The following is a 27,325-nucleotide window of genomic DNA, read 5'->3' on the forward strand; positions in this document are numbered from 1 at the left end:
TTTTCTCCCCCTAAAATGAAGGCAGGCAGGACTCCGTGCAAGCTTCATCTCAGGGGTTTCTCCCCTTCCTTCAGGCCACTTCTAGAGGAACTGAGACTCAGTCTACGGGGCGGACGTTAAAAGCGCAGGCAGAAATTAAAAAAATAAACTAAAAAGCGCAGACAGCGCTGCCTCGAAGTGAGAGGGTTGAGGGGGTCGATGAGGGGGGGAAAAAAAAAATTTGGGAAGCGCTCGGGCGCCACCGGCTCGCGCACTGGCCGGGTCAGTCCCACAGGCCGGCCGCCCTCGGCGCAGCCGCAGAACAAGATGGCGTCAGCGCGGCTGCGCCCCCGCGCGCGCCCCCGCGGACTCTGCACTGCGGCGGCCGAGCCAGGCCGCACCCCATTGGCCGGCTCCGATGAGGTCACGGCGGGGGCGGGGGCGGGCGGCGGCGCGGGGCGGGGCTCTGCGCACGCACGCGCGTCGGGGCCCTGCTGCTGCCCGGAGCCGCGGGGGCTGCGGGCTCGGTTTGCGGCGCGTCTGTGGTGGCGGCTGTCTCCGCGGCTGGGGGTGAGCTGCGGGCTGGGTGAAAATGGTTTGGGGCTACCGCCCGAGGGGCACACGGACTCCTTCCCTCCCGTCCGTCGCTTGTCTGAAGGGATTAGCCGCGGTCTTAAGTCTGTGAGAAGAAATGGGGGTTCACTCGACCCCACTTGTGGGTAGAGGAAGGACCGGAGACTCGCTTCTCTGTGAAACCTTTCCCAGTTTCAGGGGCCGGCGGCCGGGGGTACGGAAGCTTCTTGGGTCTGCAGACGAATTGGGTGGGCGGTGGAGGTGGGGGGGGCTTCTCCGCTTTGACCCCCCCACCCGCCACCTGGAGGTCGGGTGCCTGGGCTCCGAGGATGGCTCCCACCTGCTCTCTGGGGAGTCGGGGAGCAGGTGAAGTTGAGAGCCCCTCCCGAGGAGGGGAGGCCGGGAAGGGAACGGGGAGTGGGCGCCCCGGTTCCGACTCACCTCGAGCAGGTGGTTTCTGATGTGACTGGCGAGGACCCTCCCCCCCACCCCATCGCTTTGCCTTTATTTCTGCTTGGCCCTGGAGGGGTCAATACGTGGTGTTGACCCCGAGATCTCCCAGAACAGGCGAGAAAAACTCGCCCCTGGTTATTATTGACAGCCTCGGCATTGACAGGGTCAGGATTTGATGGTTTTAGTGGCGGTGGAATCTGCCCTTGGTTTTATTGCTGGCGTTTTTTTTTTTTTCCCCCTCTGGGGCGGGGGAGAATATGTGAGAAGCTGGTAACAGTGTATTTTTTTTTAAATTATTATTGTTTGTTTTGATTTGGGTTCATATATAGACGCTCTTAAAATCAAGTCGTGTTATCCCTGGAGAAACCCCGTGTTCATCTGAGTGAAATGCACAAAGGTTTTTTGTCAGACTTCTCTCAAAATGTCTCCCCGCCTTCCCGAGGCATCATCGCTCTTCCTGCGAGGCTTGACTGTCAGGACATCTCCATCAGGAGGTCCTCATGCTAGAAAGGACACGCGGTGGGTCGTCCTGCCCGGTCTGCGCTCTACCTCGCTATAGCTGGCGGAAAATAAATAATTGCAGTTTCAGGACCACTGATAGCGCCAATTGTTTTTCATAACCGGCCACGATAAGACTACCCTAAAAACGAAACTGCGATGGGCTGGTGGTAGAGAAGTCAAAGAATGTAATTAACCTTGAATGTGGGGATGAGAAGCGGCAGCGGAGGTGGAAAGCGAATTCTCTGTGCCTTGATGAAATTGCTTTGTCATCCATATTGTCATGCTTGATACCAGCTTAGCATGAAGCTAGATTTTTTTTTCTTTTATTTTGGCCTTTTAGGTAATGCTTATGTATTTAGAGACCCCGGGGAGAAAGTAGTGCATTTTAAAGGTTTGGTAGGTTAAACCCTTAAGGTAGTTACAGCTTTAAGACAGTGCTGGTGCTTGGGCTGTTGAAAATGATCAGTGAGCGGAGAGAAAACTAGTCCTTAACAGAGGCATCCATTATGAATGAGATGGTAATCCAGGGCTCTGCTGTTTGTTTTCTGACTCAACCAAGAAAGAAAACAAGAAAAAGAAAAGACAGCAATGACTCTGTCACTACCCCATGATATTGTGTATTGGGGTGTTTGTTTTTTAGGGGTTGGTGTTTTTGGTCATACATGGTGATGCTCAGGGACTACTCCCAACTCTGGGCTGGAGATGAAATTTGAGCTTCCAGCATGTAAAATATGTGATCTCTCTCCGGCCCTGCATTGAATATTTCAAGAGCTGCTGGTGATTCCTATGTCCTGTTTTGATCTGGAAATGTTCTCATTTATTGAGATGTCCCAAATATTGACATTTGGTCTTGATGTTGACTGCGGAGGAAGTGAGTGGCTTTCCATCAGGCTCTGTGGGAGAGGGTTCAGCAGCAGCAGCCTTTGCAGTTTCTCCTTTCCATCTTTCGAAGCAGGATGTCAAAACAGTGGTTAGAAAGCTGTCAGCATGGGATAAAAGCAGGGAAATGCACTTCCGGGACTGTGGTTGGTTCTTAACCCTTTCAGCAACTTCCAATGTCATGTAATTTTCTCTTTTTGCCTTAGGTTCCAGAGAAATACACACACTCAGTTGACTGGTATTCTCTGCCGCCATGGGGGAGCTTTTCCGGAGCGAGGAGATGACGCTGGCCCAGCTTTTTCTACAGTCTGAAGCTGCTTATTGTTGCGTCAGTGAATTAGGAGAACTAGGAAAGGTGCAGTTTCGTGATGTAAGTATCTGTGATGTTTCTTTCATTGTTGCCAGTCTCTCTCTCTTTTTTTTTTTTATCATAGCCAATTGCCTTATGAATTTCTTTTTTCCATCACAACCAACTGCAGCTGTGCTCAGACCTTACTCCTGGCTCTGCACTTAGGGTTTACCCCTGGCATGCTTAGGGGGCCCATATTGGGGGCTGGGGATTGAACCCAGGTTAGCCACATGCTAGGTGTTTTCCAGTATTATCCCTTTAGCCCACGACGAATGTATTTTGTTTTGGTTTTCTTTTTGGCCTTCCCTGTGGTGCTGAGGATCACCAGGGCTATAACCAGTGGTTCTCGGGAAGCCATGTGGTGCCAAGGATCAAACCCAGGACCCATTGCATTCTGGGCATGCGTTCCAGCTCTTAATTTTATTTTAGCTTCTTTTGGTGTACACCCAGCTATGCTCAGGAATCTCTTCTGCTGGGCCTCAGAGCACCATGTAGGGTGCCAGGGATCCAACATCAGTCGGTTGCATGCAAGGCAAGCGCCCTACTCGCTCTCCAGCACCCCCTCCCCTCCAACCCTTTAAACTATCTCCCAGCCCCTGAATGTTTTACATTTGCAAAATAACATTATTGCATGGTTTTACTGTTGGTGGAGAGTATACTTCCAGTTGTCTTTCTAGGCGTGAAAATGATTTGATTCAATCCTCTCATGCTTTTGCTGACTCCCCCTTGAGAATAATTCTGAGCATTCCCAAGCTAAGTATTTGGAATGTGGGTAGAGGACACACACACTAACTTGTTCAAAGATTGCTTTTTAGCTTCTTAACACCTATACTGTTTTTTTTTCTTTTTTTTTCTTTTGATTGTTAAGCTCTTTATAAAATAAGCAGAAACTGAGTGTCTCTTTATTTTAAGGCATTCAGCTGGATCATTGGAGAAGGTTTTAGAAGAAAATGGATCATATACGTAAAAACCAGTGTCCTCTGGTCTTCTGATCTGATCAGGAAGGCACAGGATATGCGGCTGAAAGAAGGAGGACTCAGCACTTCCTTATGCCAGCTCAGGCTCTATGTTAAGGATAACACACTGTCAGGATTTTACATTCCTCAGTCTGAGTACTTGATTACAGTCTCTCCTCTTTTGTGACCTAAGCACTCTGAAGACACCTTTCAGTAGCCTTGGTGCCCACAAGATATTTTAGTATTTAATGAATAATGATGCATGGATGAACGAAATAGGAGGTGTCAGAAAGGGATAGGATTAGTATGTGCTTACTGAAATAGACATGTTTTCGGGAAGTTCTTACTCTGCCCAGAACTTGCACAAAGACAGGCCTGTGATGTGGTCTTAGTGCCTTTTGATACGGTCTCTCTTCATATGTTCTCTTCCCTGCCTCATACCTTCTCTTATCTTTTGGTGACCCATCTATTGTTAGGCATTCCTCATTCTAATTTTTACAGTTCCTTAAGTTATTCTCTACTTGCTCTGGAAAAGCTTTCCCATACCCACATCTTCCTTAATCATCTTTTTGTTGGTGATCTTCCCTCTTTTCAAATATTCTGTTTTTATTCACTAACCCCCAAATCTCATCTCCCAAACACCATCTCTGTATTTACAACTCTGTTAGATTCTTGTCATCTCTTTGTTTTTATTTTTGTTTTGGGGCCACACAGTGATGCTCAGGGGTAACTCCATGCTCTGTACTCAGGAATTATTCCTGGTGGTACCAGGGACCATATGGGGTTCTGGGGATTGAACCCAGATCAGCTGCATGCAAGGCATATACCCTACCTTCTGTACTGTCTCTAGACCTAGATTGTTGTCATCTCTGCTTCTCAGGCTTAATACATCTAAATCCCTGAATTCTACCTTTTATCTGGTCTTCCTGTTTTTTGAGGTTTTTTTGTTTGTTTGCTTTGGTTTTGGGGCCACACCTGGCAGTGTTCAGAGTTCACTCCTGACTACTCAGGGATGATTTCTGGCAAGACTTGGAGGACCATATGGGGTGCCAGGGTTCAATTCTAGGTCAGCTGCATGCAAGGCAAGCACCCTACCCACTGTCCTATCACTCTCACCCTATCTGGACTTTCTAAATGTGAAGTAATATATTGATATTTTTCCATTTTTTTGTTTGTAAAACCAGTCTATACAGAGTTGTTGTTTTTTTTTCCCTCTCCCCTGCCCTTGTTTGTGGCTGTTGAGATGAATGGAGGTTGTGCACTTGACTGTGGGGCTCACACTTTGTTGTGCTTGCTGGGGTTTGCGTACCCTATCTTTGCAGCGCACCAGATACCATGTCCCTTGAGCAACCAGCAATTAAAATGTCTGTGCTATCCAGCATTGTACTTAGCAGCATGATGAGGAATTGAATGTGCAGCCTCATTTTCTGCAGGTCAGGTGCTCTAGTGTTATTTAGCATTCTGAACTTTTACTTATGATAGAGTTCATTTCCAAATTATAGGGAGTGATATAATGAATACGTATATTTCTACTTCCTAATTAAGAGATAAAAGCCCACATATAATTGAAGTCTTTTCTGGGTCCTTCTTTTTTTTTGTTTTGTTTTGTTTTGGGGGCCACTCCTGGCAGTGCTCAAGGCTTACTTCTGTTTTATTTTTTTATTTTTTATTTTTTATATTTTTTGCTTTTTGGGCCACACCTGGCAATGCACAGGGGTTACTCCTGGCTCTGCACTCAGGAATTACTCCTGACGGTGCTAAGGGGACCATATGGGATGCTGGAATTTGAACCCTGGTCGGCCGTGTGCAAGGCAAATGCCCTACGTGCTGTGCTATTGATCCAGCCCCAAGGCTTACTTCTGGATCTGCATAAAGAGATCACTCCTGGCAGTGCTTGGGGGGGGGGGGGGCGGGGGGGGGGAACAAGGGATGCTGGGGAATGAACCTGGGTGCACTGCACCCTGCTCAGCACCCTGTACCCTACCTGCTATACTATTGGTTCAGACCTTTCTCTGTGTCCTTCCAATATGCCATTTCTCTCCCCTCCTCCACAAAAGTTTTTTCAGTGATTTTTGCTTTTATTATTTCTCTGTGTTTTCAGCTTTCATTTTTGCTGTGTATATGTCACTAATAGGCATTTCATTTTGGAAATTGGAATTGCCCACATCTCAATTTGGGGTATAATTCCTTTCTTTTACTATATGAGGTTTACTCTTCTCTCCCTCATACTGCTTAAATAAAACTATTTTACTTCACTAAAGTATATGTAGTATAATTTTTTTATTTTTATTTTTTGCCACACGTAGCAGTGCTCAGGACTTACTCCTGCCTCTGCATTTAGGAATTTCTCCTGGTGGTGCTCAGGCTACCATAAAAGATGCCAGGTATTGAACCAAGGTTGACCTCAAACTAGGCAAGCACCGTACCCACTGTACCATGACTCCAGCCCCTAATTATTTTGTTTTTTAAGTTTTAAAACTTAATACACAGCTCAAACATGACTTTACTACAAAGTCAAACAGACTCTTTTCCCCCCCAGGATCTAAATAGTCTATTTTGTATTGCTTTTTGTGAATAATAATGCTAAAAATGATCCCAAAAGGTTTCCTTTGAGGAAAGTATGTGAATATTGTTGTATTTCATTAAACCCTTGTTTAAGAGATTACTCACATGTTGTTACAGGTTGAGCCTTGTGTGCTAATTTTTCTTTGAGATTTGTTGCCTTCTACTTTACATTTCATCCAGTGTGGTGTGCTACTCCTGGTAATCAGTGGTATAGAGTATGAGATGTCGTGTGGCCACAAATGCAGCTGTGCATTTCAGAAATTCTAAAATTTTAAAGAAGGTGATACAATTGGAGTTAAATTTTTAACTGAATGGTGACTCTGGGGTCTGGAGGCATCTCTGCAGCTTGTTGTGCTCTTCTGAGGTCTATTTGTGAGTCTCTGGATCATGCCATTAATGAGCTCACATGGTGCCAGAGGAAGTTCGTGAGTATGACTGCCAGGCTCCTGGAAGAACAGGGAGATGGGGGGACGTTGCCCATTCCTGACTCTTTGCAAACCTAGAGATTTTGGTTACAAAACCCACATACCTGAATTTTTTAGCAAATTCACTTATGGATGAGGCTCATCTGAACCTGTGGACTTTGGCCATGAGCATAGTGAGCCCCTAATTTTTATGTTCTAAAACTATATATATGGGACCAGATAGATAACTGAATAGGCTGGAGTACATGCTTTGCATGCAGGAGGCCTGAGTTCATATTCTGGCACTGCATGGCTGTATGGGGTCCCTAGCTCCACTGGGAGTGACCCCCCACCCCCTCTCCCAAGCACTGCAGGGTGTGGTCCCCAAACAAACTACTATATACATCTGTAGTAATGTTGTATATTCCTCCAGGTGCTTTTTAAGTTCATCATCTGTGGCTGTTTTTCTTCAACTTTCTCCCACCTCCTTCATTGCTATTGATGTTGCAGTGACCAGGGTTGCCTTCAGGTCTGGCTGGGAGTCACATAGCACAAGGCGGTGCTTACATACTTGGCCATGGTGCCCCCTCCAGATTTGTACTCCTTCAGTTGTGGTCACACATGTGTTTATTTATCATTGAAGCACACAGATACTGGTTGTGGTTCTTGACAGGGCATACTGCAGTGTTCCTACATGTGCTTGCCAGGCTCGAACTTCTGGCTATAGTGCTTGTTCATCTGTTTGGTTGAGCTGCTGGCCAAGGATCATGTCCATTTATGAAGCTTTATTTATTTATTTGTGGTGTCAGGGATCACACATCAATAAAAGTAATGTGGGATTTTTGGAGGGACCCACACCAGGCATTGCTCGCGGGATAATCCTGACTCAGTGTTCAGGGGTCACTCCTAATGGTGCTCAGGGGAACATATTCGGTGCCAGGATCATACCAGGGCCAGTTGCATGCAAGGCAGGTAGGTGCTTTAACCCCTGTTGTCTCAGGGCTGGAGTGATAGTACAGTGTGTAGGGCATTTGCCTTGTACGCGGTCGACCCAGGTTCAATTCTCAGCATCCCGTATGGTCCTCTGAGCACTGCCAGGAGTAGTTCCTGACTGCAAAGCCAGGAGTAACTCCTGTGCATCGCCAAGTGTGACCCCCCCCCAAACAACAACAACAACAACAACATCAAAACCAAATAAACATCTGTTCTCTCTTTTCGTCCCTTTCTGTCTTTCTTTTGGAGGTGGTGGGAGTGGGGGGGTCATGGGGGCAGCTCTGTGGGGATCAAACTGGGCCGATGGTGGGTAAGGCAAGCATCTTAAAACTGTACTATCTCTTTGGCTCCCACCTGTGATTTTATTATTGTTTGTGGGCCACACCTGCCGGTCGGTACTCAGGGCTTACTCTTGGTTCTGTGCTCCGGAATCACTCCTGGCAGGGGCTTTGGAGATCATATGTGGTACCAGGAATCGAATCCAGGTCAGTCAAGTTGAAGACCAGTGCCCTACCTGCTGTCGTGTTGCTCTAGCCCCATACGTGAGTTTCGATTATTATTCATACAGGTATCATTAATTCACTCCTCTAAATTGCTATGTAGCTATTACAAGAAGTATTTATTGGTATTTTGGTGTTTGTGGTGTTTGGGGAGAGGGAATAGTTGAAGTGAATTATTGTTTAAGGAAAAGTGAGTACCAAACCAAGCCCAGAGGCCCAGGGAATAGGGGTCTCAGGAGTCACTCCTAGTTTATTGGTTTTATTTTATTTTGTTTCCTTTCTCTTGAACATTTTGATTGATAGCAGTTCTTTGCTATTTCCTGGTTGCTCTGATAAACTTTAAGATTTTGTACTCTGAAAATCTTATTTTAAAGTTATTGAGGGGTCGTAGATATAGTACAGAGGTTAAGTTGCTTGCCTTCCATCCTGCCATCCTGGCATCACATATGGTTCCCTGAGCACTGTTGGTGTGACTGAAGAACAAAACAAACAAAATATTGGGAACTAGGGATATATTTCAATGGTAGAGTAAAGGATTTTCATGCATGAAGCTCTATGCTGAATCCTTTTTTCCTCCTAACTACTGGAGACGGAGACCCCATATTATGCTATTATTATTTACAGTGTTAAAGTGGAGAGGGACGTGCTGGAGCGATAGCACAGTGATAGCAGGTAGGGTGTTTGCCTTGCATGCGGCCGACCTGGGTTTGATTCCTCAGCCCCTCTTGGAGAGCCTGGCAAACTACCGAGAGTATTCTGCCCGCACGGCAAAGCCTGGCAAGCTACCCGTGACGTATTCGATATACCAAAAACAGTAACAAGTCTCACAATGGAGACGTTGCTGGTGCCTGCTCGAGCAAATCGATTAACAATGGGAGGACAATGCTATATGTTTGCATAAATAGTATTTTTATGAAAACAAGAGTATATTTTCCCAAGAAAAAGTGAGAAGAGTGGTCATTGTTTTTGTATTTTTTAATTTATTTTAAAAGTTATTTATATTTTTATTTTTGGGGACCACACCTACTGATACTCAGGGCTTACTCCTCACTCTGTGATCAGAGATCACTACTGGCCATATTTTGGGGATCATATGCTGAGGATCAAACCTGGGTCTGTTGCATTAAGGGTCGGCCTACGCACTATTCTATCACTCTGGCTCCAGCTTTTACTTTTTTTATGTTTGTTTGTTTGAGGGCCACACCCAGCATGCTCAGGGGTTACTGGCTCTACACTGAGGAGTTACTTCTGGTGGGTTTCAAATAACTATATGGGGTTCAAGGGATAGAGCTCAGGTTGGTCACTTGCAAGGCAAATGCCCTACCCGCTATAGTATAGCTATAGCTCCAGTTTTTTTGTTTTGTTTTTAAATTTTTATTAGTGAAACACCATGAGGTACAGTTGTGGACTTACAAGTTTTTGTGCTTGGGTTTCAGTTATACAATGATCGAGTACCCATCCCTCCACCAGTGCCCATTCTCCACCACCAAAATGATCTGAGTATCCCTCCCACCCCCCCATCCCCCCCATCTCACCCTGCCTCTGTGGCAGGGCATTCCCTTTTGTTCCCTCTCTCTCCTTTTCGGTGCTGTGGTTTGCAAAAGAGGCATTGAGTGGCAATCATGTTCGGTCTATAGTCAACTTTCAGCATGCATCCCCATCCTGGGAGGATCCTCCCAACACCCTTTACTTGGTCTCTATCTGAGCTGCCTTTTCCCCTAGCATGTGCGGCTGGCCTCCAAGCTATGGAGTGAACCTCCTGGTACTGATCTAGGCTATTCTTGGGTGTTAGTCTCCTATTTTGTTACTTTATATTCCCTGGCTGAATGCAATCTTTCTATGTCTGTCCCTCTCTGACTCATTTCACTTAGCATGATACTTTCCATGTAGTACCACTTGTATGTAAATTTCATGACTTCATCTTTTCTAACAGCTACATAGTACTCCATTGTGTAGGTGTACCGAAGCTTTTGTAACCAGTCATCTGTTCTCGGCACTCGGGTTTTTTCCGCATTTTGGCTATTGTGAATAGTGCAGCAATGAACATAGAAGTTCCAGTTTTTACATATATATTTAAAATTTTTTATTGATTGGAATTCTGTGTTTGTAATATGGTTAATGATGGTTTCTCATGCATGGAATTCCAAAACCACACCATCATCAGTGTCCCTAGCTTGTTTTTGCATTTCTGAAAATTTCTTCATATCTGCATTAGTAGAAGAGGGGTGGATGCTTACCTTTGCTTTTATAGTCTGCTACACCATATATTATGAACCTCTGGAAGTGTCACCAAGCACTTACGAGAGGGTGAGAAGGAAGGGGGGAATTGTATCTTGATTATTATGGTGGGAGTAGATTTGAAATCACTGACTGCTGATCATACTGGGAGGACACTGCTGATTTTCATGTGCATCTTTCACTGTTAGGGTAAAAATTTACTTCTTGAGCACAACTCAACAGGCATTCCTGTCAAGATTGAGAGTTCCCATTGTTCCCTACTGTGTCAACAATGAGAGAATTGTTTTAGGGACTGGGGAGATAGCTCAAGGGCTGGAATGCATGCTTTACGTGCAGGTTCATTTCCTGGCACTGCATGATTCCCTGAGCACAACTGAGAGAATCTCCCCAGCACTGCCAGGGTGGCTCCCCACAAAACACACACACAAAAATTATTTAGTTCTATGCTCAGACTTAAATAAATTTGCGAATGTAGAAGGTAAGAAGAGGCCTCTTATTGCTTTTGTGTTTAAATAGTTGAAGCATTTGATACCTTTTTACCTGTTTTGTTTTTGGTGGGGGAGAATGGTTTTGGGGACACACCAGCAATAGTGAAGGCTTAACTGCTGACTCTGCTCAGGGATCATTCCTGGCAGTGTTTGGGGCCCGTATGCAGTGGCAGGGATGAAACCAGTATTAGTCGCATATGAGGCATGCACCTTAACCCACATATGATCATTCTCTCCTGTCCTGTTGGATATAATGTTTTTTTTTTTTTCATAAATATGTATGTCATCTTTTTTTTTTCCTGTTGGGCTGCTCTATTGCTTATTGTTTTTTGTTTTTTTGCTTTTTGGGTCACACCTGGAGATACACAGGGGTCACTCCTGGCTCATGCACTCATTATTACTCCTGGCAGTGCTCAGGGGACCATGTGGGATGCTGGGAATCGAACACGGGTCTGTCGTGTGCAAGGCAAACGCCCTACCTGCTGTGCTATTGCTCCAGCTCCTCTATTGCTTATTGACTTGAAGGATTTATAAAAGTTCTTTGTGTTTTCTGGAAATGGATAGCACAGCAGGTAGGATGTTTGCCTTGCATACAGCCGACCTGAGTTCGATTCCTCTGTCCCTCTCAGAAATCCTGGCAAGCTACCAAGAGTATCCCGCCCGCATGGCAGAGCCTGGCAAGCAACCCATGGCGTATTCAATATGCCAAAAACAGTAACAACAAGTCTCTCAATAGAGACATTACTGGTGCCCGCTAGAGCAAATCGATGAACAACAGGACAGTGCTGCAGTGCTAATCTTTTTTGTAATGCATAACTGGTTCTTACAGGTTTGGTTTCTCTTCTCCCTTTGTTTATTGTATATTTTGTCTGTAGCACTATGGCACTGTCCTCCCGTTGTTCGTGGATTTGCTCGAGTGCATTCAGTAGCGTCCCATTGTGAGACTTGTTACTGTTTTGGCATATCGAATACGTCACAGGTAGCTTGCCAGGCTCTGCTGTGCAGGCGGGATACTCTCAGTAGCTTCATGGGCTCTCCGAGAGGGGTGGAGGAATCAAACCTGGGTGGGCTGTGTGCAAGGCAAACGCCCTACCTGCTGTGTGTGCTATTGCTCCAGCCCGTATATTTTGTCATTACATAATTTTTTTTAATTTTAATTTTTGGTTTTTGGGCCACACCCAGCGGCCGTCAGGGCTTATTCCTGGCTCTGCACTCAGGAATCATTTTTGGTGGTGCTCAGGGGACCATATGGGATGCAGGGAATCAACCGTGGGTCTGCCACCTGCTAGGCTAACGCCCTACCTGTCAAACTACTGCTCCAGCCACATTTTTCTCTAAATTTTTGTTTTGAAAATGTTTAATCCTGAACTTTTATGTAGTTTCCCTAGATGTTACTTGTTATTTTGCTACATTTGCTACATAATCTTTAGTAAGTGAATACTGTATCCATTTTTTTTTACCTTTAGATAATTAGGCATTAGGACTTTCTTGTGGAAGAGGGGTAAAAGCAAGCTAGTACTGGTTAGGATTTTTTTAAAGTCTGTAACTGAAACCCAAATGATAGAGGTGTGTTTTTCTTACCTAATGTGAAGCCTAGCCTCACCCTGTCATCAGTGTCATAAAACCATTTTATATTTCTCTTTGACCACCCTTGGGCCTTTTGGCTTTTTGAATGTTTTTGCATCATACCAAGCACTGTTCTTGACTTCCTCCTGGCTTGGTGCCCAACTTCACATCGTATTGCTTGAGAATTAAACCTAGGGCTTCAGCAAGTAAGGTGTATATTGCAGCCCTTTGAGCTATCTCCTTGGCCCCAACATTTGGCTTCAAACCCCACCCCCACCCCCACCCCCGCCCCCGCCTGGGCCACACTCAGCAGAATTCAGGTCTTACTTGTGGCTTTGCACGCAGGAATCACTTCCGGCAGTGCCGCGCGGGACCAGATGGGATGTCTGAACTTTTCCCTAGTAATCTAGTGATCAGGGTTCAGCTCTCTACCATATGGGATGCCTGGGATTGAACCCTGGTTGAATGTTTGTAAAAGCATTTTACCAGCTGTATTATCTTTCTTTCCCCCACCCCCTCCCCTCTCCACACATACATTTGGCTTTTGCTGATATATATGATCACAACTCCAGGCATTTCATCTATTTTCTAGACAGAAAGAAGGAAGTGTTAAGACAGAGAGGAAGTATTTGTATCAGAAGAAATCCACAGCCATCCTACTAGTTTATCACTGGCCAGAATTATGGCATAGCTCTAGGATTCTCTGGGGAATGTACTTTGTGAACTGACGGTTGCTGTTCTGAACCAAATTGGAAGTTGTTGTTGTTGTTGTTGTTGTTGGTTTTTGGGCCACACCTTGCTGTGTTCAGAGCTTACTCCTGACTGCATTTAGGAATAATTTCTGGTGGGGTTTGGAGGAACCATATGTGGAACCTGGGATCTAACTCAGGTCAGCCATGTGCAAGGCAAGAGCCCTGCCTGCTGTACTATATAACTCTGGCTCCAGATTGGTTTATTTGTTAATAAGGAAATGAGGCAAACTACTCTATGACATTCTTCCTCTGCTTCTGACCTTCAGGGTTTTTGTGTGTGTGCAAGCCTAGTGCTGGGGGCTATCACGGGATAACCTAGCAGTGGTTAGGAAGGTCATACTGCTCTAGGAGTTGGACCTGGGACCCTTTGTTTGCCATGCATGCACTCCAGCCCTTTGAGCTAGTTTCCTGGCCCTTAAGTGGAGTCTTTTTTATTGGTAGGAATGGGGTTTGGGCCACACCACATCCTGTGCTCAGGCACTATTCCTGGCTCTGTGCTCAGGCCTAACCCCTGGCCATGTTGAGGGACCACATATAGTGCTGATTTGAACCAGGGTCTCGGGATGAAAGGCAAATGCCTTAACCCCAGGACTAGCTCTTTAGCCCTCTCAAAGGATTCTTATCCTTATTTTAGAGTTAAGGTTATACTGGTTAATCTTAGTTATTAACTGATTAACACTTTTCTCCTCTTTGGAATTTATTATTATTTCAGTTTAAAAAGTTTGGTATGGTGTTTTTGTTTTGTTTTGTTTGAGTCACACCCAGTGGTGTGCAGGACTTACTCCTGACTTTGAATGGTCAGGGATCATTCCTTGCAGGGCTTAGGGAACCATTTGGGTGCTGAGTTTGAAACCAGGTTGACTATTCTTCATGACAAACGTCCTGCCTGCTGTTCTTCGCTCCAGCCCCACAGCTGAACTCTTGTCATGTGCATAAACATATCCTGTTGTCATGCTCACTAGCATCACTGTGATGTGACACACGTGCGTGCCTGGCTGTGGTGTTGCCAGAAGTTACTTTACTCCAGGGATTAGCAGGGAGTAGAGCTGTTGGGGTTGCACATAGCACACGTGGAAGCTGAGGATTCAACTTGTGGCCTTCCCTGTGGAAAGCAGGTGCTCTGAGCTACTCAGCCATCCCGTAGACCCATTTTAAAAATATTGATTTCTAACTTAATTCCACTGTAGTCAGAGAACATTGGATAGTGTCAGTTCTTCCCTGAGACCTGCTGTAAAACCCATTTTCGTGGTAATGTTTAAAATCTGGAGAGCTCAGAGATCACCAGGATTATACCCAGAATAGCTGGGGTCAGGAGTCATGAGGTACAGTGGGTGAACTGAGGCCCGACACATGTGAACCTTATTCCCAGCCCTGCTGGTGAATTTTTACGTGGGTATTCTTCAGATGTAGGTGGAGAAAAGAAAAAGTATGTACATCAAATTAAACACATTAGTCATTTTCTTGATCTTTAATATTTAGTAGACTTAATTTGTCAGTAATTTAAAAACTATACTTAAAATTCTCACCTGGACAGACTTGTCTGTTCCTTCCTGAGGTTCTGCTCATTGTTGTTTGACATATGCTGACCCTTGCCCTCTAGATTGTGAAAACAGTCAAGTCAGTGCTTTCACTTCCGTCTCATGTTCATCAAGGTGGAAATTTCTGAATGTGAGCTTCCAGTTTTGCCTTCACAGTACAGACATTTAATTTTTGTTGGGGGCCACACTTGACTGTGCTCAGTGCTTATTCCTGGCTCTGTGCTCAAGGATCACTCCTGGCATTGCTCAAGGGCCCATATGTGGTATTAGAGATGGAACCACAGCAAGCTCCTCACACACATTGAACTTGGGACACACATGTTTAGAATTGTCATATCTTCCTGGAAATTGTTCTGGTTTTTGTTTCATGGGCCACACCCAGCAGTTAGGGGTTACTTCTGGCTCTGAGCTCAGGAATTACTCCTGCTGGTGCTCGGGGGACTATATGGGATAGTGGGGACTGAATCGAAGTCAGCCACATGCAAGGCAAGAGCCCTCCTACCCTCCAATCACTCTGGCCTGTGGAAATTGGTTCTTTTGTGTAATAATTCCTTTTATCTCTAATAATGCATATTTTGGGATAGGGTAGTCTTCTTGACAATGCTCAGGGGATATAAGAGTCTCCCCTGGAGATGCTGCTTGAGCATCAAGGGCTACATCTGTCACTGCTCAGTTGCCATATGGTGCCAGGTATCAAAATCATCTCCTGCCCTTGGAGCTAGCTCCCTGGACACTCTACTAATACTTTTTATCTAATATTAATGTAATAATATTAGCTTCCTTACAGTTTCTCTGTCACCAGTCTCCCTCTCTCTCTTTCTCTGTCTGTCTCTGTCTCTGTCTCTGTCTCTCTCTGTCTCTGTCTCTCTCTCTCTCTCTTGTTCCACACCTGGCTGTGCTCAGGGGTCACTCCTGGTGAGCTTGGAACCATATGGGATCCCAGGGGTCGAACTTGATTGTGCAAGGCAAGGGTCCTACACTCTATACTGTCACTCCAGCCCTAGTCTCTCTTTCTCTTTCATGCCTCACTCTCCACACAAAATATTATTCTTCAAGATCACAAATCTTAAAAAGTAAACAGATCAGGGGCTGGAGAAATAAAATAGGGGTTAAGGTGCTTTGCATGTGACCCACCCCAGTTCAACCCTTGGCACCGTATATGGTCCCCTAAGCTCCTCCAGAACACAGAACCAGGAGTAAGCCCTGAGCACTGCTGCATGTAACCTCCCAAAACATAACAGACCATGGGGCCAGGGAGATAGTATAGGGATTAGTATGCCCAACCCGAGTTCCATGTCTGGTACCACATGGCATCATAAGCATGTGGAATAGAGCCCTGGAGACCCCTAACACCACTGGGTATAGCTCTGTCCAGGGCTTCTGAGAATTGTGGGTTAACCTGGTGTTCCCCAGCATCTAGGCTTAGAGCAGCATAGCATTCTCAGACCTGGGCATTGAGCTGCCAGCCCATTTGGCCAATAATCACAGGAAGTGGCCCTAGGTCTTTGAGCAGTGCTTTGGAGCACCCCCCCGCACCCCCAATTTAGATCATTTGATTCCCTGTTTCCCATAGAATGAAGTCTTTGGTGACCTATTTTCATTGTGTCTGCATGTGCTTGGTGAACTCTGCCCTATCCCCTGTGCTCTAGCTCAGGTGTTACCTTTATTCTTTCTCTCGTTTTTCTGGTTTGGGGGCCATACCTCAGTGTGTTCAGGGCTTACTCCTGGCTCTGTGCTCAGGGGTCACTCCTGGTGATGCTTGGGGACTATATGCATTGCAGGGCATTGAACCAGTGTTGTTCACATGCTTTACCCCCATTCTATTTGATCCTGTTCTTATTTTTTCTGTTAGTTCCCCAGATAGAACAAGGTATTCTTCCTGTGTGTATTTAATTTCTTTTTCTTTCTTTTTTGTTTGCCTCCCCCACTTATTTATTTATTTATTTTGGCCTAAAATGTTCCTTTTGGCCTAGGTTGTTGAGTCAGCTAACCTAGCTAACCATAGAGTGTAAGACCTCACGGTGCGTTGTTGCTTGAGCCCTGAGGTGCTGAGGATCATTTTGGTCATCCTGACAATGCTCAGGGACCGACAGGGCTAGACCTGGTGATGCATGGGGGCCATATAGTACTGGGAATTGAACTGGGGTCAGCTGCATGCAAGGTATGTTCCATAACCCTGGTACTGTCTCTTTGCCCCCTACCTACTGTTTTTTTTGGTGGGAGGGATCATGTCCATGGTTCTCAGGGATTACTCCTGGCTCTGTGCTCAAGGATCACTCCTGGGAGTGCTCAGGAGACTGTTTAGGATGCCAGAGATTAAACCAGGTTGTCTGTACTCAAGGCAAGTGCCCTGCCTACTGTACTATCTCTCTAGCTCCTGAGATTATTATTAATAAAAGCAGCTATACACATTCCTTACCTATCTCTCAGCAAACAGGTGTTCATTTCTGTCAAGCAAATACCCAGCAATAGTCATGGTGTATATATTTAAGAAAATGGGGCCAGAGAAATAGTACAGCAGGTAAGATGCTTGCCTTGGACACGGCTGGCTCGGGTTTGATTCCCGGCACTTCATATGATCGCCTGAACATAGGAGTGATTTCAGAGTACAGAGCCAGAAGTAAGCACTAAGCACAGTTAAATGTGACCCAAACACAAAATAAACATACAAAAGGGGGAGGGGGTGAAGAGAAAAAGAACTATCAATAATATTTTTAAATGCTTATTATCAATAAAAACGAATTATTTTTATTTGTCTGTATATCTTCCATGGTATTGATGCCTCTCAAAACTGGGATTTGTCTTATTTTTTTGCTTTTATGCCAATACCTAATATGGTGTTTGCTTACTTAATCCATATATTATTGGGAATTGCAACTTCAAGGCAAGTGACATAGGATGAAAGCAAGTCCTCAAAAAACATAGTGACCCTGAAAAGAACCTGCTGTACAGTGTCTGGGACATACCTGCTACCCCATAAATGTTGAGCAACTATAGTTATTTATTTTAATTTTATAGAGCTTAACACATGCCATCTGACAGGCTATATTTCTTTGTGCTTATTTTCTAGTTTGCAGACTTTTCAATGAGTAAGAACCTGTTTAAGTCTTGTTTATATATTTCCAGAAGAAAAGCTTTTATGATTTTTTTCTTTTTTGCTTTTTGGGTCATACCTGGCGATGCATAGGGGTTACTCCTGGCTCTTGCACTCATGAATTACCCCTGGCAGTGTTCAGGGGACCATAAAGGATGCTGGGAATCAAACCCGGGTGGGCCGTGTGCAATGCAAATAAATGCCCTACCCTCTGTGCTATGGCTCCAAAAGAAAAGCTTTTAAAATTACTTAAATGGATGAATGAAGAATCCAGCCTGTAACCTTGTGAAGATCTAATTTACCTTATATTTCTCCTGATTGTTAAGGAGTGAAAGAAACACAGGCACCACTTAAGGCTTCATTTTTGTTTGTTTGTTTTAATGTAGGAGTCACTGTCACTGTCACTGTCCTCCTGTTGTGACATGGCATGAACTCCACATTACTTTTTTTTTTAAATTCAGAATGTTAATTTTATTTTATTATTTTTTAATTATTTTTTTAAATTCAGAATGTTAATTTTATTTTATTATTTTTTATTACTTTTTTTAATCACTGTGAGATAGTTACAAAGCTCTACTGTTTGAGTGTCAGTCATACAATGATCAATCACCCAACCCTCCACCAGTGCACATCCTCCACCACCAAGAAGCCCAGTATCCTCCACCCCACCCCTTCCCCTACCTCTATGGCAGACAATCTCCCCCATACTTTCTTTCTTTTTCTTTTTTTATTTAATTTTTGGGTCACACCCTGCGATGCTCAGGGGTTACTCCTGGCTCTGCACTCAGGAATTACCCGTGGCGGTGCTCAGGGGACCATATGGGATGCTGGGAATCGAACATGGGTCGGCCATGTGCAAGGCAAATGCCCTACCTGCTGTGCTATCACCCCAGCCCCTCCATACTTTTCTTTTATATTGCTTGTTATGAATAACATAAGATGTCGCGTGGCCTCGAGAGCAGCCAAGTGCTCCTGGAACTTCAAAATTTCGAAAATTAGGGTCTGGAGAAATCTCTGTAGTGAGCTGCTTAGTTCAGAGATTCTTTTGTGTGTCTCTGAATCATGGCCATTAAGGAACTTAAATAGCAGCCAGAGGCAGTTTGTGGGTATGACCTCCAGGGTCCCTTGGGGATGGGGGTTGAGAAGGGCCGGCCCATCCCCAATCCCTTGAGGCCTGGAGTTTGCGGTCACTGAACCCGCGTACCTGCACTTCTTATTGGCTTCTGGAAATTGGCAGCCACTGGGGTTTTTAGGGGGCAGGTGGAGGGACGATGTCTGAGGCACCCCGGTGAAGTCGGCCTGGCTTAAAGTCCAGAGGCATCTCTGCAGAGAGCTGCTCGGTTCAGAGATTCTTTTGTATGTCTCTGGACCGTGGCGTGTCTGGACATTGTGTGTCTCTTGTTTCCATCTTTTAAAGAGAAATAAACTATGGCATATGCCCTGCAGGGTGCACCTGCTTGCCCACATCATGCTGCGCCGCTGGCCCTAACTGTAGTCTTTTATCTCGTTCAAGATGTATGGGTCTCTGGAATAAGGCGAATAAATGAGTTTGTATAGCTGAGCTGGAGATGGTTTATGGGTGTGGCTCCCACATACCCAACTTTTTTTCATCCAATTTTTTGGTAATTTTGGCCCTAAGTTGTTGGGGTCCGGCCAAAGGCACAGCGGCAATTTGGGGGTACCAGGAAGTCTGAAGGCATCATCAGGTTGCTGCCTCACTTTCCCCCTAGGTATAGGCTGACCTGCTGGCGGCACCACCCTATTTTGTTTGTTTTTGGACACATCCATCAATGTTCAGGGTTACTCCTGGCTCTGCACTTAGGAATCACTCTTGGTGGTAGTTGGGGGACCATATGGGATGCCAGGGATCAAACCAGGGTTGGCTCTGTAAAAGGCAAGCACCTTACCCTCTGTACTATCGTTCTGGCCCAGACACTGCTTCTATTATCATTATTGTCCACATTCTTCATGGGGACTTTTTGTACCATAGTGCTTCGTCTGATTGCCTCCTTTCCAGTCATGCATTGCAGCAGTGAGGGACATGCTGTCTTTTGTTGTTGTACAGACTTCCAAGCAGGATATGTGGGTTGGTAGATGCTTTTCATTTGTTTTTTAGTTCCTATTAGTATTAATTGTCTTACAGTAACACAAATTTACCTTTTGACTTTGCAGGGTACATTGCTTGTCAAAGAAGAAAATGGAGGCAGTATTTTTAAATAATTGGTTTGGTTTTCCTATTTTGCAGTTGAATCCAGATGTGAACGTTTTTCAGAGGAAATTTGTGAATGAAGTTAGAAGATGTGAAGAAATGGATCGAAAGCTTCGTATGTGCATTTTTTAAAATTTTTAAATTTTTTTTTGGCCTTTTTGGGTCACACCTGGCAATCCACAGGGATTACTCCTGGCTCTGCACTCAGGAATTACACCTAGTGGTGCTCAAGGGACCATATGGGATGTTGGGAATCGAACCCGGGATGGCTGCGTGCAAGACAAACGCCCTACCGGCTGTGCTGTTGCTCTAGCCCCTCTGTATGTGCATTTTGATTTCACATGATAGTTCTCTTTTTTTTAGTGGTTGGGGGGAGGAGGAATTTGGTCGTATCTCAGCAGTGCTTAGGACTTACTCCTGCCTCTATTTTTTGTTTGTTTGTTTGTTGTGTGTTTGGGGGCCACTCTCAGCAATGCTCAGAGCTTACACCTGACTCTGTGCTTGGGGATCACTCCTGGTGGGGCTTCGGGACCTTATGGGGGTCTGTAGATCGAACATGAGTTGGGCACATGCAAGGCAAGTGCCCTACCCAATGTGCTATTTCTTTAATCCCCACCCTAAAAAGAAAACACAGGGGCTGGAGCAATAGTATAGTGGGTAGGGTGTTTGCCTGCACGTGGCCAACACAGGTTTCATTCCCAGCATCCCGTATGGTCCCCTGAGTACCGTCAGGAGTAATTCCTGAGTGCAAAGCCAGGAGTAACCTCTGTGCATCGCTGGGTGTAACCCAAAAAGCAAAAAAAGAAAAAGAAAATACAGAGGGAAAAAAAAGGGGGGAAAATTTTATAATGATGTTAAGATGAATTTCTTGTATATAAATAGGTTTGGTGGTGTTTTGCCTCAGTGATGCTTGTTTGAGAAGATAAAGCTGCAGGCTGAAAACATTAGTAGTTTATGCATAAATGTGTAGGGGAGAAGACTTTATAAACCAAAAAAAAAAAAAAAACCAACTCTAATACAGAATACAGAATTTTAAAAGATGGAACCTAGACTAACCTTTTTTTTTTTTTTTGGCCATACCCAGAAGTGCTTGGGAACCTATGTGGTACCAGGGATTGAACCTGGGACCCTTTCAAGAAAAACATGTGCTCTGTTCCTTTAAATTATCTCCCCCACCCATAATATCAATTTTAGGTGTCATCCTGGTTACCTTTAATTTGACCTATTTATGCGGGAAGAAATGAACATTTATTATGATCTGTTGAGAGTCAAGGTTTTCATATGCTGTATGTCATTCATTCTTTGCTATAGTCCATCGAGATGGATGTCACTTCATTTAACAAATGAAGTAACAGGGTCCGATTAGAGCAGTTATACAGTGGGTAGGGCATTTGCCTTGCACACTACCAACCTGGTTCTGACCTGGGTTCAATCCGTGGCATCTCATATGGTCTCTCAAGCACTGTCAGGAGTGATCCCTGGGTGCAAAGCCAGGAGAAATGGAGAAACTTCAGAGCATCGTTGGTCGTGGGTTATGCCTTCTCCCGAAAGAGAGAGAGAGAGAGAGAGAGAGAGAGAGAGAGAGAGAGCACGAGCGCACTCAATGAGCTGGAGCACATGCTTTACATGCAAGAGGTCTGGTTGGATCCCCAGCACCACATCTGGTCTTCACCACTATGAGTGGTCCCTAAGCCAACCCCCACAAAGAAAATCAAAATGAATAATCCAAAGATTAGAGAGGCTAAGTGCCGTATTCACTAGTGGCCATGATGTCATTGGTATTTGGATTTGGGATGTTCTGTCTAAAATCCCAGGAGCTCGCTGCTCTACTCTGTAGCTTTCAGGTTGCTGCTGGGTGAAATTAGAGTCCCTACACCAAGAAAAGACTAATTATCTCCTAAATGCTTTCCTGATGTTCTGAAATCTTATTCCATATCTTGCTTTCTTTTTTTTTCTTGTTTTTATTTTTTCCCCCTAAACCTCAGCTGATAGTTATTAAAGTTTAATAAAAACAAAACGGGCCAGAGCGATAGTACAATGGGTAGGGTGTTTGTCTTGCATGCGGCCCACACAACTTTGATCCCTGGCATCCCACATGGTCCCCCAGGCAATGCCAGGAGTAATTCCTGAGTGCAGAGCCAGGAATACCCCTGAGCATCTCCAGGTGTGACACAAAAAGGGGTGAAAAAAAGTTTTATGAGTTACTCCTGGCTCTACACTCAGGAATCACTCCTGATGGTACTCTGGGGAATATAAGGGATTAAAGCATGGCTTGTGCAACACAAGTACCATACCTGCTGTACTATGCTCCAGCCCTATGAAGGAAATGTTTTTTATTTTTATTTAATCACCTTGAGATACACAGTTACAAACTTATCCATGATTGAATTTCAGACATATGTTCCAATACCTATCCCTTTACCAGTGCACATTTCCCACCACCAATGTCCACAGTTTCCCACCCGCCTGCCTCTATGGCAGACTCTTTTCTTTCTTTCTTTCCCCCCTTTCTTCCTTTAGAAGCAAATGTTTGAAGATCCAAAGTGGGCTTGCATAAAGGCTGATAACCCTTCTGGGGTGGTGGTGCTTTAGCAGGTAGGGGGAAATGCTCTTTCCTTAGAATGAAACTCTGTTGAGTCATTGGGGTTTTAACTTTTTTTGACCTCAAATTTCAGGAACTCTAGGCTTGTGCGGCTAGATATGAATGCTTTTTATCATTTTGTCATTTCAGGATTTGTGGAAAAAGAGATAAGAAAAGCGAATATACCAATTATGGACACTGGTGAAAACCCAGAGGTACCCTTCCCCCGGGACATGATTGACTTAGAGGTAAACAATTCTTCCAAGTAAACGGGATAAATTTCTTTCCATTTAAAGCAGAAGGTGATTTCCTCAGGCTTTGGAGAGGGGAGTCAAGGCTTGTGAGCATCTCGCTGTCCTTTTGAGCATTATTTATTGATGCTGGATTTCTTGTGAATTGGATTAAAATGAATTCCCTTTCTTATGCCATAAAACATTATCATACAATAACTCACTACTGAATATTGGTTTATTAATATCTTTTGTTGCTGTTGTTATTTTGGAGCCATACTGAGAGATTCTCAGGACTTACTATTGGCTCTGCACTCAGAGATTACTCCTGTAGGTGCTCAAGTAACCATATGGGGTGCTGGGGATCAATCCAGCTTGCTGCGTAAAGTGCCCTACCTGCTATACTCTCTCTCTCTCACTAGCCTCAGTTTATTAAAGTCTTATTGGATAAATACCTTTTTATCGTGGGGAAGAGTGCCACACCAGTCATGCTCAGGTTTTATTCCTGATTTTGCACTCGGGAATCACTCTTGGTGGTGCTCGGAATACTACAAGAAATGCTGGGAATTGAACCCAGGTTATGCAAGGCCTTATCTGCTATACTATTGCTCTGGCCACAATAAATGTGATTTCTTTGTTTTTGGGCCACATCTGGCAGTGCACAGGGTTTACTCTTGGCTCTGTGCTCAGGGAATCACTCCTGGCAGTATTTTAAACAAAAAGTTTCTTATATTTGATTTTGGTGTCTCCTCAATGGTACAGAGCAGGGGTACTAGTAATACACCCGGTAGTGTTCAGGAGATAAGGCAGTTTGGGGATCCAGTCCTTGGCTCTGCACATGGCAGGCCTGAGTGCCAGGTCTTTGAGTCATCTCCCCAATCCCTTTGTGCCCCCCTCTTTTTTGGGGTGCCAAACCCAGAGGTGCTCAGGGATTATTCCTGGCTCAGCACTCAGGAATTACTCCTGAGGGTGCTTGGGGGACCACATGGGGTGCCGGGAATTGAACTTGGATCAGTTGTGTGCAAGGCAAACACCCTACCGGCTATACTATGTCTCCAGTCTTCTTTGCCCATTTTTTATGGTGTGGAAGGTGTTGGGCCATTCCCAGCAATGCTCAGGGGACCAGATGGGTTGCTGGGGGGTTAAACCAGGCTCAGCCTCACGGTCACGGTCACGGTCCTCCCGTTGTTCATCGATTTGCTTGAGCGGGCCCAGTAACGTCTCCATCATGAGACTTGTTGTTACTGTGTTTGGCATATCGAATACGTCACGGGTAGCTTGCCAGGCTCTGCTGTGCAGGCGAGATACTCTCCGTAGCTTGCCGGGCTCTCCGAGAGGGGCGGAGGAATCGAACTCGGGCCGGCCATGTTGGCTGCTTATAAGGCAATGCCCTACCGCTGTTCTATCGCTCCAGCCCAGACTCAGCCTCATGTAAGTCAAATGTCTTAACTCCTGCATTGTCTCTCTGTCCCCCGCCCCCAACTCCTTTTTTAAAAAATTGGAGAGCAGAGGTTCTCTCAAGCAGTGCACAGAAGTCCTTAAGGTCACCTCCAATAAAAAAAAAAAAACCTGATGCTCTTTAGACCCATCAGTGCAAGGGACTATAAGGGCCAACCCCATCCATGCTGAAAGCTGAAGCTGGGGCTTCTGCATGTCAGGCATCACCCTAATACTTTGAGCCATCTCCCTGGCCTTCGGCGAAAAAAAATGTTTTTTTTAATGTAGGAGTACTGCTATTTATTCAGCCACTGATTAGCTGATTGAATTGGGCATGAACTCCACCTTACTTTTTTTTTCATTTTTTTATAATTTTATTTATTCACCGTGAGAGCAGCTACAAAGCTTTCGGGTCTAAGTCTTGATCATAAAATGAAACACCCGTACCTTCACCAGTGCCCATTCTCCACCACCAAAAACCCCAGTATACCCCCTCCCCCTACCTGTGGGGCAGATGATTTCCATATTACTCGCTCTCTACTTTGATCACATTCAATATTTCGACACCAGACCCACCATTATTATTTAAGATTTTACCCCAACACTCAGATCTGCTGAAAAGGCAACAGTAGACAGTTTGCATTCTATTGCTGGTTATGAATAACATATGATGTCACGTGGCTGCAGTAGGGTCATGTGATTTTGAAATTCCAAAATTTTAACACTTAAATCGGGAGGGATTTCTGCCAAAAGCCACTGGGTTTTGAGATTTGCTCCTGAGTCTCTGGGATCATGGCCGTTGAGCAGCTTGATCAGGAGCCAGAGAGGCTGTTCGTGGGCGATGAATTGGGGTCTCGTTGGGGTGGGGAGGACAGGCCCAGCCCCCCCCCCCATCCCGTAAGGCCCAACAAGTTTCATCCCTGCGGGCCCAAGCCTGACTGTCCAATGGCCTCTGGAGGATGACCGCCACCGAGCCGCCAAGGCGGAGCAGGTAGAGTGACAACACCCTTTCCCCCCTGGGGTAGCCCCGCGACAGTAATGTACTGTGGGGTCTGGATGCATTTCTGCCAAAAGCCACTGGGTTTTGAGATTTGTTTCAGAGTCTCTGGGATCTTGGCCGTTAAGCAGCTTGATCAGGAGCCAGAGAGGCTGTTTTTTCATGGGCGATGACTTGTGGTCTCGTTGGGGTGAGGAGGACAGGACCGGCTCCACCCCCATCCCGTGAGGCCCTGCGTGTCTCGTCATAGGGGGCCCACTGACTGTCCAGTGGCCTCTGAAGGATGGCGGCTCCTGGACCTCCTGGGGGAACAGGCCAAGGCACAAAACCTATTCCCACCTAGGTTGGTCCAGCACCGGTAACCTACTTCAGGGACCAGACGCATTTCTGCCAAAAGCTGCTGGGTTTCGAGATTTGTTTCTGAGTCTCTGGGATCATGGCCATTAAGCAGTTCAATCAGGAACCAGAGAGGCCATGCCTCCAATTATATAGCTGAGCCGGAGGTGGTTTGTGGGTGTATTTCCCACATACCTAACTTTTGGCCGTTTACTTTCTTGGTAAACTTTGCCCCAAGTTTTTGGGGTCTGGCCAAAAGCACAGCAGCAATTTGGGGTATCTGGAAGTCTGAAGGCGCCATCAGGCTGCTGATGCACTCGCCTCACAGGTACAGATTGACCTGCTGGTGGCACCATACCCCCCCAAAAAATTTTTTTAAATAAAACAAATAAATAAAACAGAACAAAAAATGTTCATGAAGAAAACTTCCTGGGTAAAGACACTGTGTTTTCTGGGGCTGGAGCAATAGTATTGTGGGTAGGACATTTGTCTTGCATATGACCGACCTGGCTTCAATTCCTGACATCCCAGATGGTTCCCCGAGCCCTCCAGGAATAATTCCTGAGTACAGAGCTAGGAGTAACCCCAGAGCATTGCCAGGTGTGACCCCCCAAAAAATATTTAATAAAATAAAAACTGTTTGCTGAGTAGATGTTTACTATATTTGAAGCTTCAGTGTGACAAGACTTCAGTGGAACAGGTGAATTCATTTGTCTTTCATAGAAAACATATGAATTTAGCTTGAGTTAATAGATTAAGTTTTTTTTTTAATAGTTTAAGTTTTTAAAAATTTTTCCTGCAGGCCAATTTTGAGAAGATTGAAAATGAACTGAAGGAAATCAACACAAACCAGGAGGCTCTGAAGAGGAACTTCCTGGAACTGACTGAATTAAAATTTATACTTCGCAAAACTCAACAGTTTTTTGATGAGGTCAGACTATTGTTTCTTTCAGTATCTGAGCAGCTGATTATACCTGTATCAGTGGGCCATATTTTTATTCCAATGATTGTTTTAATTTGCTAGTTTGAAAACAATACCATTTTCACATCTTATTTTAGTTGAAGAAATGTCAGATTGTGTTCCATTTTTTTCCATGCAGTACACAGCCAGCCATGGTTTTTATATTTTTACATTTTCTGCAACTTTTTAATCCAAGATATGGGGAAAGGAGGAACCCTAATGTCACTGTATCAAAATATTTGAAATGTTTTTATTATATTTTAAGGTAAGTATAAGAAATAATAAGGAACGTACGGTTACTCATGAAATTATAGCAGCAGTTTAATCTCCAAACCCCTTTCCATCAAGTTTTTATTTTATTTTCTGAGGAATTTTTGGTTTTGCTTTTGGGCCATATCTGGGAATACTTGATGCTGAGGGATTGTGCAGTGCTGGGAATTGAACCCAGGCCACTCTCGTACCAACTATATGCTCTAACCCCTTGAGTTATTTCCTTGATCCTTTATTCTCATATGTTACTCATAAACCTTTGAGTACATTTTCAAGTATTTCAGTTACACTTCTCATGACACATTTGTTTTATGTGTGTGTGAAGTAAAATAAATTTATTTGGGGAATAAAAGGAGAGTAGGAGTGTGGTAGATAAAAGTCCTTGCCCAAGAAAGAACGTGGGCTTCTCTAGAGTGAAAAGAAAGCCATGTCACACATCCCAAGCATTTTGTTACTCGAAAGTAAGGAAGTACACA

General features: G+C 44.8%; 1 protein-coding gene across 6 annotated transcripts in view; it reads left to right on the forward strand.

Annotated features, from left to right (window-relative positions):
• Positions 1-456: 456 nt before the first annotated feature.
• ATP6V0A1 (ATPase H+ transporting V0 subunit a1) overlaps positions 457-27,325 on the forward strand; it is a 72,292-nt gene continuing 45,423 nt past the window's right edge. For all 6 annotated transcript variants that reach the window (XM_056126586.1, XM_056126588.1, XM_056126587.1 and 3 more), the window contains exons 1-5: positions 457-549; positions 2,592-2,755; positions 20,074-20,152; positions 22,769-22,866; positions 26,421-26,549. In XM_056126586.1, coding sequence (XP_055982561.1) covers positions 2,639-2,755; positions 20,074-20,152; positions 22,769-22,866; positions 26,421-26,549 — 423 coding nt within the window. In that variant the 5' untranslated portion in view covers positions 457-549; positions 2,592-2,638. The remainder of the gene's footprint in view (positions 550-2,591; positions 2,756-20,073; positions 20,153-22,768; positions 22,867-26,420; positions 26,550-27,325) is intronic.

This window comes from Sorex fumeus, unplaced genomic scaffold (assembly GCF_029834395.1).
Source record: "Sorex fumeus unplaced genomic scaffold, SorFum_2.1 ptg000063l, whole genome shotgun sequence".
NCBI lineage: Eukaryota > Metazoa > Chordata > Mammalia > Eulipotyphla > Soricidae > Sorex > Sorex fumeus.